The 16,305-nt window shown below is 46.7% G+C and overlaps 1 protein-coding gene across 4 annotated transcripts in view; it reads left to right on the plus strand.

Moving 5' to 3' along the window:
* col5a3a (collagen, type V, alpha 3a) overlaps positions 1-16,305 on the plus strand; it is an 89,899-nt gene that overhangs the window by 68,843 nt on the left and 4,751 nt on the right. For all 4 annotated transcript variants that reach the window (XM_055893308.1, XM_055893292.1, XM_055893300.1 and 1 more), the window contains 23 exons: positions 1,836-1,925; positions 2,284-2,337; positions 2,568-2,675; positions 3,049-3,156; positions 3,419-3,472; positions 5,231-5,284; positions 5,370-5,477; positions 5,614-5,667; positions 7,108-7,161; positions 8,392-8,499; positions 9,546-9,653; positions 9,857-9,910; positions 10,045-10,098; positions 10,410-10,463; positions 11,054-11,107; positions 11,266-11,373; positions 11,642-11,695; positions 11,863-12,078; positions 12,192-12,227; positions 12,679-12,732; positions 12,959-13,277; positions 15,010-15,122; positions 15,566-15,634. In XM_055893308.1, the coding sequence (XP_055749283.1) occupies positions 1,836-1,925; positions 2,284-2,337; positions 2,568-2,675; positions 3,049-3,156; positions 3,419-3,472; positions 5,231-5,284; positions 5,370-5,477; positions 5,614-5,667; positions 7,108-7,161; positions 8,392-8,499; positions 9,546-9,653; positions 9,857-9,910; positions 10,045-10,098; positions 10,410-10,463; positions 11,054-11,107; positions 11,266-11,373; positions 11,642-11,695; positions 11,863-12,078; positions 12,192-12,227; positions 12,679-12,732; positions 12,959-13,277; positions 15,010-15,122; positions 15,566-15,634 (2,085 nt within the window). The remainder of the gene's footprint in view (positions 1-1,835; positions 1,926-2,283; positions 2,338-2,567; positions 2,676-3,048; positions 3,157-3,418; positions 3,473-5,230; positions 5,285-5,369; positions 5,478-5,613; positions 5,668-7,107; positions 7,162-8,391; positions 8,500-9,545; positions 9,654-9,856; positions 9,911-10,044; positions 10,099-10,409; positions 10,464-11,053; positions 11,108-11,265; positions 11,374-11,641; positions 11,696-11,862; positions 12,079-12,191; positions 12,228-12,678; positions 12,733-12,958; positions 13,278-15,009; positions 15,123-15,565; positions 15,635-16,305) is intronic.

The raw sequence follows: 16,305 nt of genomic DNA on the forward strand, positions 1-16,305 counted from the left end.
GCCGGAACTGGAGGCACCGGACTGGAGACACGCACTTCAAGCCTAGTGCGGGGAGCAGGGACAGGGCACACTGGACTCTCAAAGCGTACTATTTGCCTGGTGCGTGGTACCAGCACTGGTGGCACCGGGCTTAGGAAACGCACCTTCAGGCTAGTGCGGGGAGAAGGAACAGGGCATACTGGACCCTGGGGACGCACATTAGGCCTAGTGCGTGGTGCCGGAACTGGTGGTACCGGGCTGGGGACACGCATCTCAGGGCTAGTGCGGGGAGCAGCAACAGGATGCACAGGACTCTGGAGACGCACAGGAGGCTTAGTGCGTGGTGCCGGAATTGGTGGTACCGGGCTGGAGACACGCACCATAGGACGAGTGCGTGGAGGAGGAACAGGGCTCTGGAAACGCACTGGAAGCCTGGTGCGTGGTGTAGGCACTGGTGGTACTGGGCTGGGGCGGGGAGGTAGTGCCAGAAATACCGGACCGTGCAAGCGTACTGGCTCCCTTGAGCACTGAGCCTGCCCAACCTTACCTGGTTGAATGCTCCCCGTCGCCCGCCCAGTGCAGGGAGGTGGAATAACCCGCACCGGGCTATGTAGGCGAACCGGGGACACCATGCGTAAAGCTGGTGCCATGTAAGCCGGCTCAAGGAGACGTACTGGTGGCCAGATATGTAGAGCCGGCTTCATGGCACTTGGCTCAATGCTCAATCTAGCCCTACCAGTGCGGGGAGGTGGAATAACCCGCACTGGGCTATGCACGCGTACAGGAGACACCGTGCGCTCTACTGCGTAACACGGTGTCTGCCCGTACTCCCGCTCTCCACGGTTAGCCTGGGAAGTGGGCGCAGGTCTCCTACCTGCCCTCGGCCCACTACCTCTTAGCCCCCCCCCCCCAAGAAATTTTTGGGTAGTACTCGCGGGCTTTTCGGGCTTCCGTGCTAATGCGTCCCCTCATAACGCCGGTTCCTCTCTCCGGTTTCCTCCGCTCTCCGAACTGCCTCCAGCTGTTCCCATGGGCGGCGATTAACTTCAACTTTAGCCCATGGTCCCTTTCCTTCCATGATCTCCTCCCAAGACCAGAAATCCTGCTTTGTGCGCTGTCCGTTAACCCGCTGCTTGATCCGGGTTTGGTGGGTGGTTCTGTAACGGCGTTCCTCCTCTTCATACGAAGAGGAGGAGTAGTGATTCGACCAAGGCGCAGCGGGTTGTGAATACATAATTATTTATTTGCAAGACGAACTAAACACACGAAGAACACTTGATATATTACAAAACAACAAAACGATGTAGACAGACCTGGACGACGAACTTACATGAAACACGAAGAAATCACAAACAGGAAAAATGACTACACAAAATGACGAACGCACGAAACAGTCCCGTATGGTGTAACATAGACACAGACACAGGAGACAACCACCCACAACGAACACTGTGAAACAACCTACCTAAATATGACTCTCAATTAGAGGAAACGCCAAACACCTGCCTCTAATTGAGAGCCATACCAGGCAACCCTTAAACCAACATAGAAACAGAAAACATAGAATGCCCACCCAAACTCACGTCCTGACCAACTAACATATACAACAAACTAACAGAAATAGGTCAGGAACGTGACAGTATGTTTGTATAGGGATACATATATTTACCCCCAAAATATATGGGGGATTGGAAATGATGCAGACAATTACATTGATGGAAGCAACAATCTGTTCGCAATATTAAAGCTGATCCACCCCTTAAAAAAATAGACTCATACCTAATCCTCCATATCTGTCTGTCTGTCTGTCTGTCTGTCTGTCTGTCTGTCTGTCTGTCTGTCTGTCTGGTTTCCAGGGAGACCCGGGTCCGTCTGGAGCTCCAGGAAAGAGTGGCCCCGCTGGACTCCGAGGCTTCAGAGGGAGCAGGGGCAGCCCTGGAGCCATGGTAACACACCCACCTCACATCTCCTCACATCTCCTGACCTTCACCTTACTGACATATTACATTCTGCACTGATGTAAAGTACTACTGTATTGTATAGCACCCGGTGTTTTATGTGAAAATCACTGAAGGCCAGTTTCCTGGCTTTTTAATGGAGATTCTCCTTTGACCATGCTGCTTTTTAGTCCAAGAGTGGGCTTCATCTGGGTCTGGGAAACTGACCCTAAATCCTTTACTTGAATTAACTGATGGTGGACCATCTGATAACTGTATACTCTGACAGTGGATGGAAACTGATTGGTTAGAGTTCCTGTGATGAAGGCTCTGATTGGTTCACCTCTGTATGCTTGCCTCTCTCTAGGGCCCTGCTGGACTGAAAGGAGGAGAAGGACCCACCGGTCTGTCAGGAACAGTGGTAAATTGGATTTCATCATGTAGCAATTGTTTAATTCCATTTTCCCCATGCTACCCCCCTAATCGCCACCTCCATCCCCCATCCTGGTCCGTATGTGGTCTATAGCCAACAAGGACATGTAGAGTGGGAGGCAGTTACCATGGAGATCATAACCAGTGTACTAAATGAAAGAGTGAATCATGTGACGTTGTCCTCTTACCTCTCTGTTCCCCCATCGTGTCGTTACCCAGGGAGCCACTGGGGAGAAAGGGCCTTCTGGAGCGGCTGGTGCTATTGGTCAGCCCGGACGCTCTGGTGGGGTCGGCCCTGGAGGACCCATGGGAGAAAAGGGCGAGCCAGTAAGAACCTTTGATCATTTCCTTATTCGTTTTCTTTCTTATGAAACGCTTGTGTCAATTTCTAAATGGACATACGAACATCACTGCTCATTACTGAGAAATAAACAGCATGTGTGGGTTCCTCTGTACTGTATGTGTCATAATCAATGTTTACGTGCACGCGTGTGTGTGTGTGTGTGCGCGTGTGTGTGTGTGTGTGTGTGTGTGTGTGTGTGTGTGTGTGTGTGTGTGTGTGTGTGTGTGTGTGTGTGTGTGTGTGTGTGTGTGTGTGTGTGCATGTTCCACTCTCTCTGTGTTATCTATTAATCAATATGTCATGGTGCAATATGAGACTAGAATAGTGGCGGTGGTTCATCATCCATTTGTTCCCCAGGGAGAGAAGGGGCCCATCGGGCCGGCTGGACAGGACGGGGCTCAGGGGCCTGTAGGTCTGCCTGGGGCTGCTGGCCCCGCTGGGCCTCCAGGAGAGGACGGAGACAAGGTACTTACACCTGTACACAGGTACAGCACAGTAGGTTCCATACCACTGTAGAGGGACAACTTAGGAGAATCCAACTGCTGGCCAGCACTGCTGTTTTTTTATTGCTAGTCAGTTGATCTATTGTCCTTATTAGCCATGGAGTCCACTCACCTAGTGGCCTTGATGTTGTGTGGGTTAGGTGTATGGGTTACTGTGTGTGTCTCTATATCTCTGCAACGTGTGTGTTTGTGTGTGTGTGTGTGTGTGTGTGTGTTGTCTACAGGGCGAGACAGGAGGACCAGGCCAGAAGGGCAGTAAAGGAGACAAAGGAGAATCTGTGAGTCTTCATCTGGAGAGATTTCAACCACAACACTGTCTTTTAGCCTCACAAGCCACAGTATTACACACCTGACAGGATATGACATCACCAGACACAGTTCTACCAGAGAGAGGGAGGGGAAGATCCTATTTCTGGCACAAATCTGCCCATGTTCAGCAGATCCTTAATTATTAAGTAGGTGAAGAGTTTTTGTGTGGGGGGGCAATGAAAGTTTTGAATTTAGTCAAGATAAACATAAATTGCTATGTTGATACATGAGGCTTATTTGATCTAATAGAAGTTTCATAATGCTTAGGTTGTTACGAGTGTGCTGTTATAAGTGTGACGCACTTTTTTTATTAAATATTTATTGAATATTAAAACATACAATCTACCTGCGGTGAAGCCGCTCAACATTTACATTACATTCAGTCATCTAACCATCTCCCGTCTAGAGTGACCCACGGGAGCAACCAGGGCCCCGCCCAAGGGCACGTCGGCAGATTTCCCACCAAGTCAAAATGGGGACCGAACTAGCTTTATTTTTTACTTTTATCTTTGACCATCATTCTATCCCCCGCCCAGCAACTCCACTCCCACTTGTCTCCAGTTCCACATCCCAAACCTCAGTTTCAAACAAGTATTCAATTAACAAGATGTATCCACCAATCCAAAGAGAGGAATAGGTGGGAGCTTGACAGCCCGCCGTTCCGCTCTGTGGACAACGAATCCCATTGTTAGAGCGGAGACACAAGCATCTCATCGTTATATCCAGTATCTCTGGTACTACTCACCTGGCGGGATATGACCTCACAAGCCATAGTACTACACACCTGACAGGATATGACTTCACCAGCCACAGTACTACCAACATTAACAATATAACCGAGTGACCACTCTAACAATACTTCCTCAATGATTGAAGGAAGGCGAGATCAGGTGGGACCATTCTAGCCAATGAGAGGGCAGATATGAGTGTGAACAACAGCCACAACTAAGTCGTTTTTCTCAAAGTTGACGAAATGCCAAATGCATCCACTTATATCAGTACATTTGTAACAGCCTAAACATTACGAAACTTCTATTCGATCAAATAAGCCTCACAGGTCGGAAAGTTTACGACTTGGAAATCCGACTTGGATGACCGTTCAAAATGATTTCTCCCAGTCAGAGCTAGTTTTTTCCCAGAGTTCCCAGTTGTCTTGAACGCACTGAAATCAGAGGTTTCCCAGTTCCCAGTTGTTTTGAATGTGGCATACACACCTGACAGGATATGACATCACCAGTCAAAGTATTACACACCTGACAGGATATGCCATCACCAATCACAGTATTAAGCACCGGCCAGTATCCTCCCCGTCACCAGCTGCTATCACTAGGATAATTCAAATGAATGACTCAATAAATGAGAAAGGGTTTATAATTGAGCGTTGAGGTAATTATGTGCAGTTATAATTAACTGTACAGTATATTACTGTATGTGAGCTGTTATATTCAGCTTTAGGCTTTATAAGCCTTTCTTCATGGTCTAGTTAGCATGCACTGTGCATCTTCTTGCACTTTATCTTATCCTAGCCCTGGCAGCTCTATCAAACTATTCAAAATACTGTCTAACACTTTCAGAAGCCAAGCAATCACATACAGCTACCATCAACAGCTGCAATTTCACAGTAGTTGTGTTTTTTGAGCTCCCGACACAGCAGTGTTTTCCTGCAGTGTATGATTGATTTGCAGTATACTGTCAACAGCATCTCTGTTTCTTGGTCTCTTCTCCAGGGCCCTTCAGGACCTATTGGAATCCAGGGACCTGTCGGCCATCCAGGGTTACCGGTACGTCTATTCAATGTATCTGTCTTTATTGTGTGTTTGTGTGAACTGCATGTGTGTACAGCACTGACCTCTGTGTGTGTTTCAGGGTGTGGACGGGGAGCCGGGGCCGAGGGGCCAGCAGGGGATGTACGGGCCGAAGGGAGACGAGGGAACGAGAGGCCACAAGGGGGCCACAGGACCCACTGGACTACAGGTGAGGAGATGAGACACCCCTCTGTTGGACTGTACCATCCATCTCTCTACTCCAGCATATAGCTGACAGGTGGACTGTATCATCGCTCATCAACAGCACCTACTACTGCGCCTCTAACCATACTCTGTCTTTACAGGGCATGCCAGGACTCCCAGGAGAGAAGGGAGACAGTGGACACGTGGGCACGATGGTGAGTACTGGACATTCCATTGGACAATGACATAATTTCCCTATATCCTATTGTTGACCTGGCAGCCTCACTGGACTCTCCCACCAAAGATCATTCCTTAAGCATGTCTCTCATCTTCATTGTGGTATAAAGCCTAACTAAAGTAAAACCCTTCTTGAAGGCAGTGTCTAACAGGAGGCAGTCAGTCGAGTGAAGGAGGGAGAGAGTCAGTCAGTCGAGTGAAGGAGGGAGAGAGTCAGTCAGTCAGTCAGTCGAGTGAAGGGGGGAGAGAGTCAGTCAGTCAGTCGAGTGAAGGAGAGAGAGAGAGAGAAAGAGAGAGAGAGGGCGGTGGTTTGAGGAGGAAGACGGCAGCGTGACAGCTGCTAATCAGATTAGCCTGAGCCGGGCCTGTCTAATGAGCATCTTCCTTCTATTGTGACAGTCATTTCAGAATGCCACAGACCGTGAACACATGCTAAATAAGATTCTACACACACAGCTAGCGCCACAGCACACTCAGCCTGATTAGGGAGAGGGGAAGGAAGCGTCAAAACGGAACAAAAAACAAAAGAGAGAAAAAAGAGAGAGGGAGAGGATGAGAGGGAATGAAAGATATGGGGGGATAGAGAGAGGGATGTGAGAGAGACAGGGCAAGGAGGAAAGAGATCTCACTGGGAAAGCCTCATCCATGTGAATGCTGTGGTTCACAGGATTGCAGCTTCTAATGCCCGCGTAGCTCCCCAGTAGCAGGATTATAGGATATGTGCTTACTGTAGTGGATGTAGTAGTGTCTGGAGTATGTCTGTCTGTCTTAGTGCTGTGTGTACAGTCTCTCACTGTATTGGGTTTTCAGCACTTGTGAAGCACAGCTAACCATTAACTCTGGACTGGAAGGGAGCAGTCAGTGCAGTTAGGATGAATAGCTTGTTGTCCATTTTGAGGTGCACCGAGGGGTGGAATCCCATCACACTGACTGGCTAGAGTGCTCTCATTTCCCCTGTAGCCGGATCATGTGTTCTTGTAGAGAACTAGAGGTTCCTCATTATAGAGAGAGAGAAGGAGTGGATAGAGGGAGGGAGAGAGAGATAAAGGGAGAGAAAGAGAGGGAGATACTGTACAGAAAGAGGAGGTGAAAGACAGGAAGAGAGAGAGAGAGAACCTTTCTGTGTGTCATTGAGGGTAATGGCTTGTCCTCGGGGTGTCTTCATCATGTCAGTGAGATAATGATCATAGAGGCTGGTTCTGTTCTGGGGATATGTTGCACCAGCCACCAGGCCCTCAGTAGACTGAAGGACTAGCATGCAGTCACTGTACCCAGGGAGGAGCTGCCTGGTGGGTCACACAGTCTACTTCCTTTGGGATAGAGGTGTGTGTGTGTTTGTGTCTGCATGTGCGTCTGCGTGTGCTTGTGCATGTATGTGCTGTTTCAAGCCAATGGCTAATGATTTATTTTCTCCTCAGGGCCCTCCAGGACAACATGGCCCCAGAGGCCCCCAGGGGTCCATCGGTGGAGAGGTACAGTACATTTCTGACCTTATCTGACCACCTTTCTATGCATTGGGTTTGCTGCAGTATTGGATTGGTTTATGTTGCAAGATGGTATACTATTTTGTGCAGCTCTCACTTCTACTCAAATCTACACTACTGACTATCAGAACACACCCACCAATAGGGTTGTTACTTCACACACGGCACACACACTTCTCTACCCCTCTCTCTCTCCCAGACCCTCTGCCGGATTGGAGCTGTGAATTATTAAATGGTATTAGAATGTAATCCCTCAGAGGGAGTTATATTTACCGCTCTATAAATCATTAAGGAGTATTAGACAATCATCCCTGAGAGGAAGTTATATTTACCTCTATTAATGGCCAACCTCTCAACATCTCACACCAATCAATTATTCACGAGAGAGAGACGGAAAGAAGCCACGCCACACACACACAAAGTCAAAAATCAAGTCAAATCAAATTGAACTGGTCACATAGACATATTTAACAGATGTTATTGTGGGTGTAGTGAAATGCTTGTATGGATTCAGTGGTACGGATTCAGATCGTCACATCAGACCTGGGTACAAATATCATTTGATAGATCACATACTTTATTTGAGCATTTGCCTGGAGTGCTAGATGGTTTGTACTTTTGGGACGATTCCATTGGTTCTAGTTTCCTATCCAAGCTCAATCAGGCACTATTTGAAAGATGTTGAATACCATTTGAACCCAAGTCGGATTCATATGGTACCATGGAAATAGAAGGGTGTAGAGATGGAGCGATCCATAAATGGATTGATACAGGTGATGTTGTGAGAGAGAAATGGATAAAGAGAGGCTTTGAGTCTGTGGGAAATAGAAGAGCTGGCTTGCACTGCAAGCAGGAGAGTCTTCCACTCACTCACACGTTCCAATTTGTGCACTCTACCAAAGAGAGAGATGCCTTCACTGTTTTTCTCTCGAGACAGCCAGCACACACTTCCACATTGACACACACCGACACAGAGATACAGAGAGACTGACTCCACACTCTGTTACTCAGATCGCATCAACAGAGGAAACTCACACACACAGACAACAGTCAATAGTTTCTCTTAGTGATGATGGTGCAGCTGCTGTCTCAGCACCCTGACAGAGAACAGCAGACACACAAAACAACATCTACACAAGAAACCTGTAGATTAAATATTTATTATTTCAGTCCTCCTGTCAGTGTGTTGGTTCAAGTGGTTCTGTTGTGTTGTAACAGGGCACTGCTGGGCAGCCTGGTGGAGTGGGCCAGCCTGGGATCGTTGGAGAGAAGGGGGAGGATGGAGAGGCTGGGGACCCGGGACCAGTTGGAGACACTGGTGCCGCTGTAAGTCATCCTCTCTCTCTCTCTCACACTCTCACACTCTCTCTCAATTCAATTCAATTCAAGGGGCTTTATTGGCATGGGAAACATGTGTTAACATTGCCAAAGCAAATGAGGTAGACAATACACAAAAGTGAAACAAACAAAACGAATTAACAGTAAACATTACACATACAGAAGTTTCAAAACAATAAAGACATTACGAGTGTCATATTAAATATATACAGTGTTGTAACAATGTACAAATGGTTAAAGCACACAAGTTAAAATAAGTAAGCATAAATATGGGTTGTATTTACAATGGTGTTTGTTTTTCACTGGTTGCCCTTTTCTTGTGGCAACAGGTCACAAATCTTGCTGCTGTGATGGCACACTGTGGAATTTCACCCAGTAGATATGGGAGTTTATCAAAATTGGATTTGTTTTCGAATTCATTGTGGATCTGTGTGATCTGAGGGAAATATGTGTCTCTAATATGGTCATACATTGGGCAGGAGGTTAGGAAGTGCAGCTCGGTTTCCACCTCATTTTGTGGGCAGTGTGCACATAGCCTGTCTTCTCTTGAGAGCCATGTCTGCCTACGGCGGCCTTTCTCAATAGCAAGGCTATGCTCACTGAGTCTGTACATAGTCAAAGCTTTCCTTAAGTTTGGGTCAGTCACAGTGGTCAGGTATTCTGCCACTGTGTACTCTCTGTTTAGGGCCAAATAGCATTCTAGTTTGCTCTGTTTTTTTGTTAATTCTTTCCAATGTGTCAAGTAATTATCTTTTTGTTTTCTCATGATTTGGTTGGGTCTAATTGTGCTGTTGTCCTGGGGCTTTGTGGGGTGTGTTTGTGTTTGTGAACAGAGCCCTAGGACCAGTTTGCTCTCTGTCTCACTCTTGCTCTCTCTCTCTCTCTGTCTCTCTCTCTCTGTCTCTCTGTCTCTCTCTCTGTGTCTCTGTCTCTCTCTCTCTCTCTGTCTCTGTCTCTGTCTCTCTCTCTCTCTGTCTCTCTCTCTCTCTCTCTGTGTCTCAACCACTAACTGTATGATTGTATGGTGTCCCCAGGGTGGTAAAGGGGAGCTGGGGGAGAAGGGTGACTCTGGCCCCTCCGGAGCAGCAGGACCTGCAGGAGTCAGAGGTACGCCAGGGGAGGACGGACCCAAAGGAAACCCTGTGAGTAGATCTCTATGTAGGCCACTCATCTGCTAGTCACTAGTCCTTTAGGCCACTCATCTGCTAGTCACTAGTCCTTTAGGCCACTCATCCTCTACCAACTGGTTCTTGAGTTGGTGGCAGACCAATGCATTAGATTAATCTCAAGCGATGCTGCTGGAACTAACAGTCATTGGCAACTGACCACTCCCGGTCCTCTGTAGGGCCCCATTGGATTCCCAGGAGACTCTGGACCCCCTGGAGAAGCAGGGATCAATGTGAGTACAGCACCCATAGAACCAAGTAATACAAAACCCCTTGTACTGTTTTTGAATTGCATTTCAAATGTTGACAGCAGTAGATGACTGATTCTTCTGTTCCTCCTCTGAATGTGTGTTTCTGGTTGGAACAGGGAGTTGACGGTGGACCGGGAGCAAAGGGAGACAACGGTGATCCTGGGAAAGCCGTAAGTAAAGTACAGCATTTACATCACACAGGAATTCATACGAACAGCATAAACATGTGTAACTGTGTATGTTCTCTGAGCTCATTCAACAGTATCCCATACATAAAGTGTATGCATACCAAAGATATAGTATTGCTTTTGTACTTTGTCACATACAGAGAGGCTTGACTTATTCATGGATATGCTGTGGTTTCTTCCCTCTGTCTTTTAGACTGTGTGTGGTTGTTTTCTTTGAGACTGTGTGTGGTTGTTGTCTTTGAGACTGTGTGTGGTTGTGTTTCAACTCTGACCCTTTGTTCTGCTGTCCTCAGGGACCCCCAGGAGCCTCTGGAGAACCGGGCCCTTCAGGGCCCCCCGGGAGAAGGGTGAGTGTTGATGTGTGTGTGTGTGTGTGTGTGAGAGAGAGAGAGTGTGTTTGTGGGGATTGTGTGCATGCCTTTATTGTTGTATATTTCTACAGACTGAGATATCTTCAGGGATTTTATTGACCTCTATCTGTTTTAGGGGAACAAAAGCAGTGTAAGGCTTTTAAGCACTCGGGTATTGTCCCCAAGAGCTGAAACTCTGTCCTCATGTTCCCCCACCTCTCTCTCTCTCTCTCTCTCTCTCTCTCTCTCTCTCTCTCTCTCTCTCTCTCTCTCTCTCTCTCTCTCTCTCTCTCTCTCTCTCTCTCTCTCTCTCTCTCTCTCTCTCTCTCTCTCTCTCTCTCTCTCTCTCTCCTCTCTCTCTCTCTCTCTCTCTCTCTCTCTCTCTCTCTCTCTCTCTCTCCTCTCTCTCTCTCTCTCTCTCTCTCTCTCTCTCTCTCTCTCTCTCTCTCTCTCTCTCTCTCTCTCTCTCTCTCTCTCCTCTCTCTCTCTCTCTCTCTCTCTCTCTCTCTCTCTCTCTCTCTCTCTCTCTCTCTCTCTCTCTCTCTCTCTCTCTCTCTCTCTCTCTCTCTCTCTCTCTCTCTCACCAGGGCCACTTGGGAGCTGCTGGAAAAGAAGGGAAACAAGGAATGAAGGGAGCAAAGGTAAGGATGTTTGGAACACTCAACAACACTCAACTCATTCATGAAAAGAAATCCCGCAAAAGAAAAGGCTACTGCATTGTACACCACACATGTCAGTTTTACTCCGTTTTGTTTTCCTCATCACCCTGTCATTCTGTTCCTCTCTCTCATTCCTTTAGGGGACCAATGGGGTTGAGGGTCTGGTGGGGAAGAAAGGGCCAGTGGGGCCCCAGGGACATTCAGGGAAGCCTGGCCCAGAGGGCCTCCGAGGGATCCCAGGCCCCGGGGTGAGTCCCCCTTTCCTCTCCTCTCCTTACTCTAACTCAAACAGACATCTCCCTCTACTGTAGCCAGTGGCTCTGCTGCTCCACTCATCATGTCTCCCTAATTAGTTTAGTATAAACTGTCATTGGTTTACTATCAACATGCATGGTGCATCTCAGTACAACCAGCAACACGGCTTGGGGACATGTTGTCATATGACCTTCAGCAACCCCAGTCATTGCTGAGGCCCTTCACTAATTGATTAACCCCTATTTGTGTATTCATTTGCAGGGTGAGCAAGGGTTAAACGGCCCCCCAGGCCAGACGGGACCCCCTGGACCCATGGTAAGATCCCCATGCATATTACATGTTCATATGTCAACCTACTGTACTGTTATTGCCCCTCTTTCACATAACATATGGTAGGTAGTCTTGATAGGGTCAATTCTAGTGATACGTCAATTATATTTTTTCACCCATGTAGTGTAAATGTGATCTTGTGTTGTTCCCAGGGACCCCCAGGACTGCCAGGTTTGAAAGGAGACCCGGGCAGGAAGGGAGATAAGGGTCACGGTGGTCTGATCGGTCTGATCGGACCTCCAGGAGAGCTGGGAGAGAAGGGAGACAGAGGCCTGCCCGGAAATCAGGGCACACAAGGAACCAAAGGAGACGGGGGTAAGGGTGGCCTCCCTGGCCCCACCGGCCCCCCAGGACCCCCAGGACTTTCTGTAAGTGCCCCCTCCTCCTCAGTCACTCCACACCACTCAGCTCTTCATAGTTGGTTTTGCTTTACTCTGATATGACTTTTCCTATTTCAAAATGGCCTCTCTTCCCCTGTTAGGGTGCAGTTGGTGAGAGAGGATCCAAAGGAGACCTGGTGAGTCCAGTCATCTGACTGTATCTCCATATTGTCATTCCTCTCCTTACACACCAGCCTATAGCTAGCAGCTGACATGAGCATATGCTGCCAGACAAGCCGTTATCTCGCCTTGCCAAATTAACCATCGTTCAGCTTAATTTTCTACATTGTGCTTTTTAAATGTATTTTGGCCTTAAAAGTGAGCCCATACAGTGATGTGTTGTTCCTGTGGGTAGAGTGTATTTTAATAAGACATAGTGGTGCGGTGTGATGTTATGAAAAGTACCTTAGTGTGTCATGTAGAGAGCAGGGGCTTTGGCCACAGACTGCTGATGCACAGAGCTGGATAATCCTATAAACCCTTGAACCATATCTGCCAGGATCAAAGAGGGATTTGGTAAACCAGTGTGAGAATCGCTCCAGGTGACCGGAGGATTGATGCAGGATTTTGTTCCACTCTTTTCTTCAGGGCGCCATCGGACCCCAAGGAGACACTGGCCCCGCCGGATCCCCCGGACCCCCTGTAAGTCCTCCACACACACACCTCCCCACCTCCACACTTCTCATCCACCCCACCTTACTCTTTCTGTTTCTCTCCGTCCCCTCATTTCCGTCTCATCACCTGTTGTTGTTCAACCACACACACCTCCACGCCTCTCCTTCCCCCCACCTTTCTCTCTTTCATTCTGCTTCTCCCAGTCACTGTTGTTTCTTGTCGTCTGTCTTCCACTTGTGTTCCTTCCCTCCAGGGTCCGCCTGCCACCATGGTCCAGCCGCTGCCTATCAGAGACCACGAGGGCCGGAGGAAGAGGAAGAGGCACTCTAGGATGGTGCAAGGAGGCGCAGCTCCCTACGAGGAGGTAGAGATGAAGATGGATCTGGAGCAGGAGGTGTTCCTGCAGGCAGACCAGCCCATGCTGGAGGAGGCAGAGGGCATGGAGGAGGTGTTTGCCTCCCTCACCTCCATGAAGACAGAGGTGGAGCTGATGAGGAAGCCCTTGGGGACCTTTGAGAGCCCCGCCCGCACCTGCAAGGAGCTCATGATGATCCAGCATGGCTACAGAGACGGTCAGCACGTCACCTCATCACCCTCGTATCACACAGATCTCCCTTCATCACCCTGCATTGGCACTCTTATTGACGTGAACATGTACAGTGCCTATAGAAAATCTGCACCCCCTTGAATTTGTTTCACATTTTGTTGCGTTACAAAGTGGGATTGAAATAGATTTAATTGTATTTTTTTGTCATTGATCTACACAAAATACTCAATAATGTCAAATTGAAAAGAAAATGATATATTTTTTGTTGCTAATTGATCATTTTTTTATAACTAAGATATAGTCGTTGCGTAAGTATTCAGCTCCTTTGTTCAGGCAAGCCTAAATTAGCTCAGAAGTAAGATTTGACTTAACAAATCACATAATAAGTTATATGGACTCACCGTGTGAAATAATGTCTACCCCTTCCTCTGTCCCCCCTACATACAACATCTGTAAGGTCCCTCAGTCTGGTATTGAATTTCAGCCACAGATTGAACGACAAAGACCAGGGAGCTTTTGGAACGCCTCATAAAGAAGGGCAGTGATTGGTAGATGGGTAACAATAACAAATCAGACATTGAATATCTCTTTAAGCATGATCAAGTTAATAATTATGCTGTGGATTATGTATTAAACCACTCAGACACATGAAAAATACAGTCTGTCTTCTGAAGTGAGCTGCAGGAAAGGAAGGAAACTGCTTAGGGATGTCACCATGAGGCCATTGGGGATTTTAAAACAGCTACAGAGTTCAATGGCTGTGAAGATGGACTGAAGATGGATCAACAACATTGTAGTGACTTCACAATAATGACCTAAATGACAGAGTGAAAAGAAGAATACAAATATTCCAAAACATGCATATGTACGCAACAAAGCACTAAAGTAATACTGCAAAGAACGCGGCAAAGGAATACACTTTTTGGCCTAAATGCAAAGCCTTATGTTTAGGGAAAATCCAACACAACACATTACTGAGTCACTGCCTCTGTATTTTCAAGTATGGTGGTGGCTGCATCATGGTATGGGTATGCTTGACATTGGCAAAGACTGGGGAGTTTTTCAGGATGAAAAGAAACAGGATGAAGCACAGGAAAAATCCTAGAGAAAAACCTGCTTCAGTCTGCTTTACACCAGACACTGGGAGAGCAATTCACCTTTCAGCAGAACAATAACCTACAACACAAGGCCAAATATACACTGGAGTTGCTTCTAAGACGACAGTGGCCAAGTTACAGTTTTGACAGAGCTTGAAGCAGATTGAAAAGAATAATGGGCAAATATTGCACAATCCAAGTGTGTAAAGCTTTTCTGAGACTTACCCAATAAGACTAACAGCTGTAATCGCTGCCAAATGTGTTTATAACATGTATTGATTCTGGGAGGTGAATATTTATCTAATCGAGTTATATTAGTGTTTTCTTTTTCATTATTCTTAAAAATACATATAAATAATTGTTCTTTCACTTTGACATAACAGAGTATTTTGTGTAGATCGTTGACAAACAATGACAACAACATTTATTTGAATCCCACTTTGTAACACAATAGAATGTGAAGAAATCCAAAGGAGGAGTAGACTTTCTATAGGCACTGTATTTGACTGAGCAAATGAGCCACCAAATCCTCCAAAAGCCAGTATAATTACCTGTTACATCATACATACTCTATGATTTAATGTCTTCCCCTTTCACTTGCCTGATCTGCTGTCCCGTATTGAAATGACACCGCTGTCTCTGTCTCCGTACCTGTCCCAGGTGACTACTGGATCGACCCCAACCAGGGATGTCACAGGGACTCCATCAAGGTCTTCTGTAACTTCACCGCTGAGGGAGAGACCTGTTTGTACCCTGACAAGAGGATTGAAACTGTGAGTCTCAAACTACCTTGATGTCTGCTCACATCAACCTAACTAGAACAGTGTAGTAGTGTACAGTACAATATTCACTGGCCTCAGACCCAATGATGTCTTACAGATGCACTATCTTGATTTGACCCTATTTTTCACAGCAGGAAAATAATCCAGCAGCAACAGGATATGTGAATTATTATGTGGATTATAATTAATAGACATTTTTTTAGGGGTTGATACATTTTCTGTTACATTTTTCATAATGGCAAATTAATTTTAAAGTGGAAATCACAAACTTTAGAAGCCTTTTAAAACCTTTAATACACTACAATTGATATTTCCTGCTGTGTAGGAACATTCTCCGCAACAACAGAGTGATCAAATTAAGATACCAGATCTGTACATCCTCAGAAGCCTGCGTTACAGAGAATCCTTGTTTCCTCCTCTATTCGTGTGAACAGGTGAAGCTAGCAGCCTGGAACAAAGAGAAGCCAGGAAGCTGGTTCAGTCAATACAGGAAAGGCAAACAGGTACTGACCACTTTCAACTGCTGCCATTCATTTAAATGTTTCCAAACACCAGGTAGATTATATTAATTTAAAGGGAGTGCATTTGAATAATAATCATGTGTATAATTGAGTAGATGTGCATGTGTGTGAGCATGTGCGTGATTGAACCTACTGTCCAATAGAGTGTTCATGTATGTGCCCATGTATGATACCTGTGTTTTCTGCCTGCAGTTGTGAGTGAATCACACATAGCTACTGGCAGCAGTGGGCTCTCATTGAAGAGCATTCAGCGCTTTGAGCACTGGTCTTTCATGTGCACCTGACCAGACATCTCTTAACTCTTAACACAGAAAGATAATCACTTCTCTCCCAGTCCAATCCCTTTCACTGACTCTTTCACACCCACGCCGTTGTGTGTCTCTCTCGCTCTCGCTCTCGCTCTCTCTCTCTCTCTCTATCTCTCTCTCTTTCTTTCTTTCTCTCCCACTAACTCTCTCTTTCTCTCCAATTCTCTTATTGACTCTCTAGGTGAATTACTGTGACCTTTGTCCCCTCCTCTCCTGTTACATTATTAATGAAACACGGGTTGTGAGATTTCTAACAGGGAGAAAAGGTTCATGGCAACACAATTGGTCCTAGCGTTCCTCTGTTCACCAGGGTGGATACAGTGCTCTGTCGCCAGCATTAACACT

This window comes from Salvelinus fontinalis, chromosome 2, assembly GCF_029448725.1.
Source record: "Salvelinus fontinalis isolate EN_2023a chromosome 2, ASM2944872v1, whole genome shotgun sequence".
NCBI lineage: Eukaryota > Metazoa > Chordata > Actinopteri > Salmoniformes > Salmonidae > Salvelinus > Salvelinus fontinalis.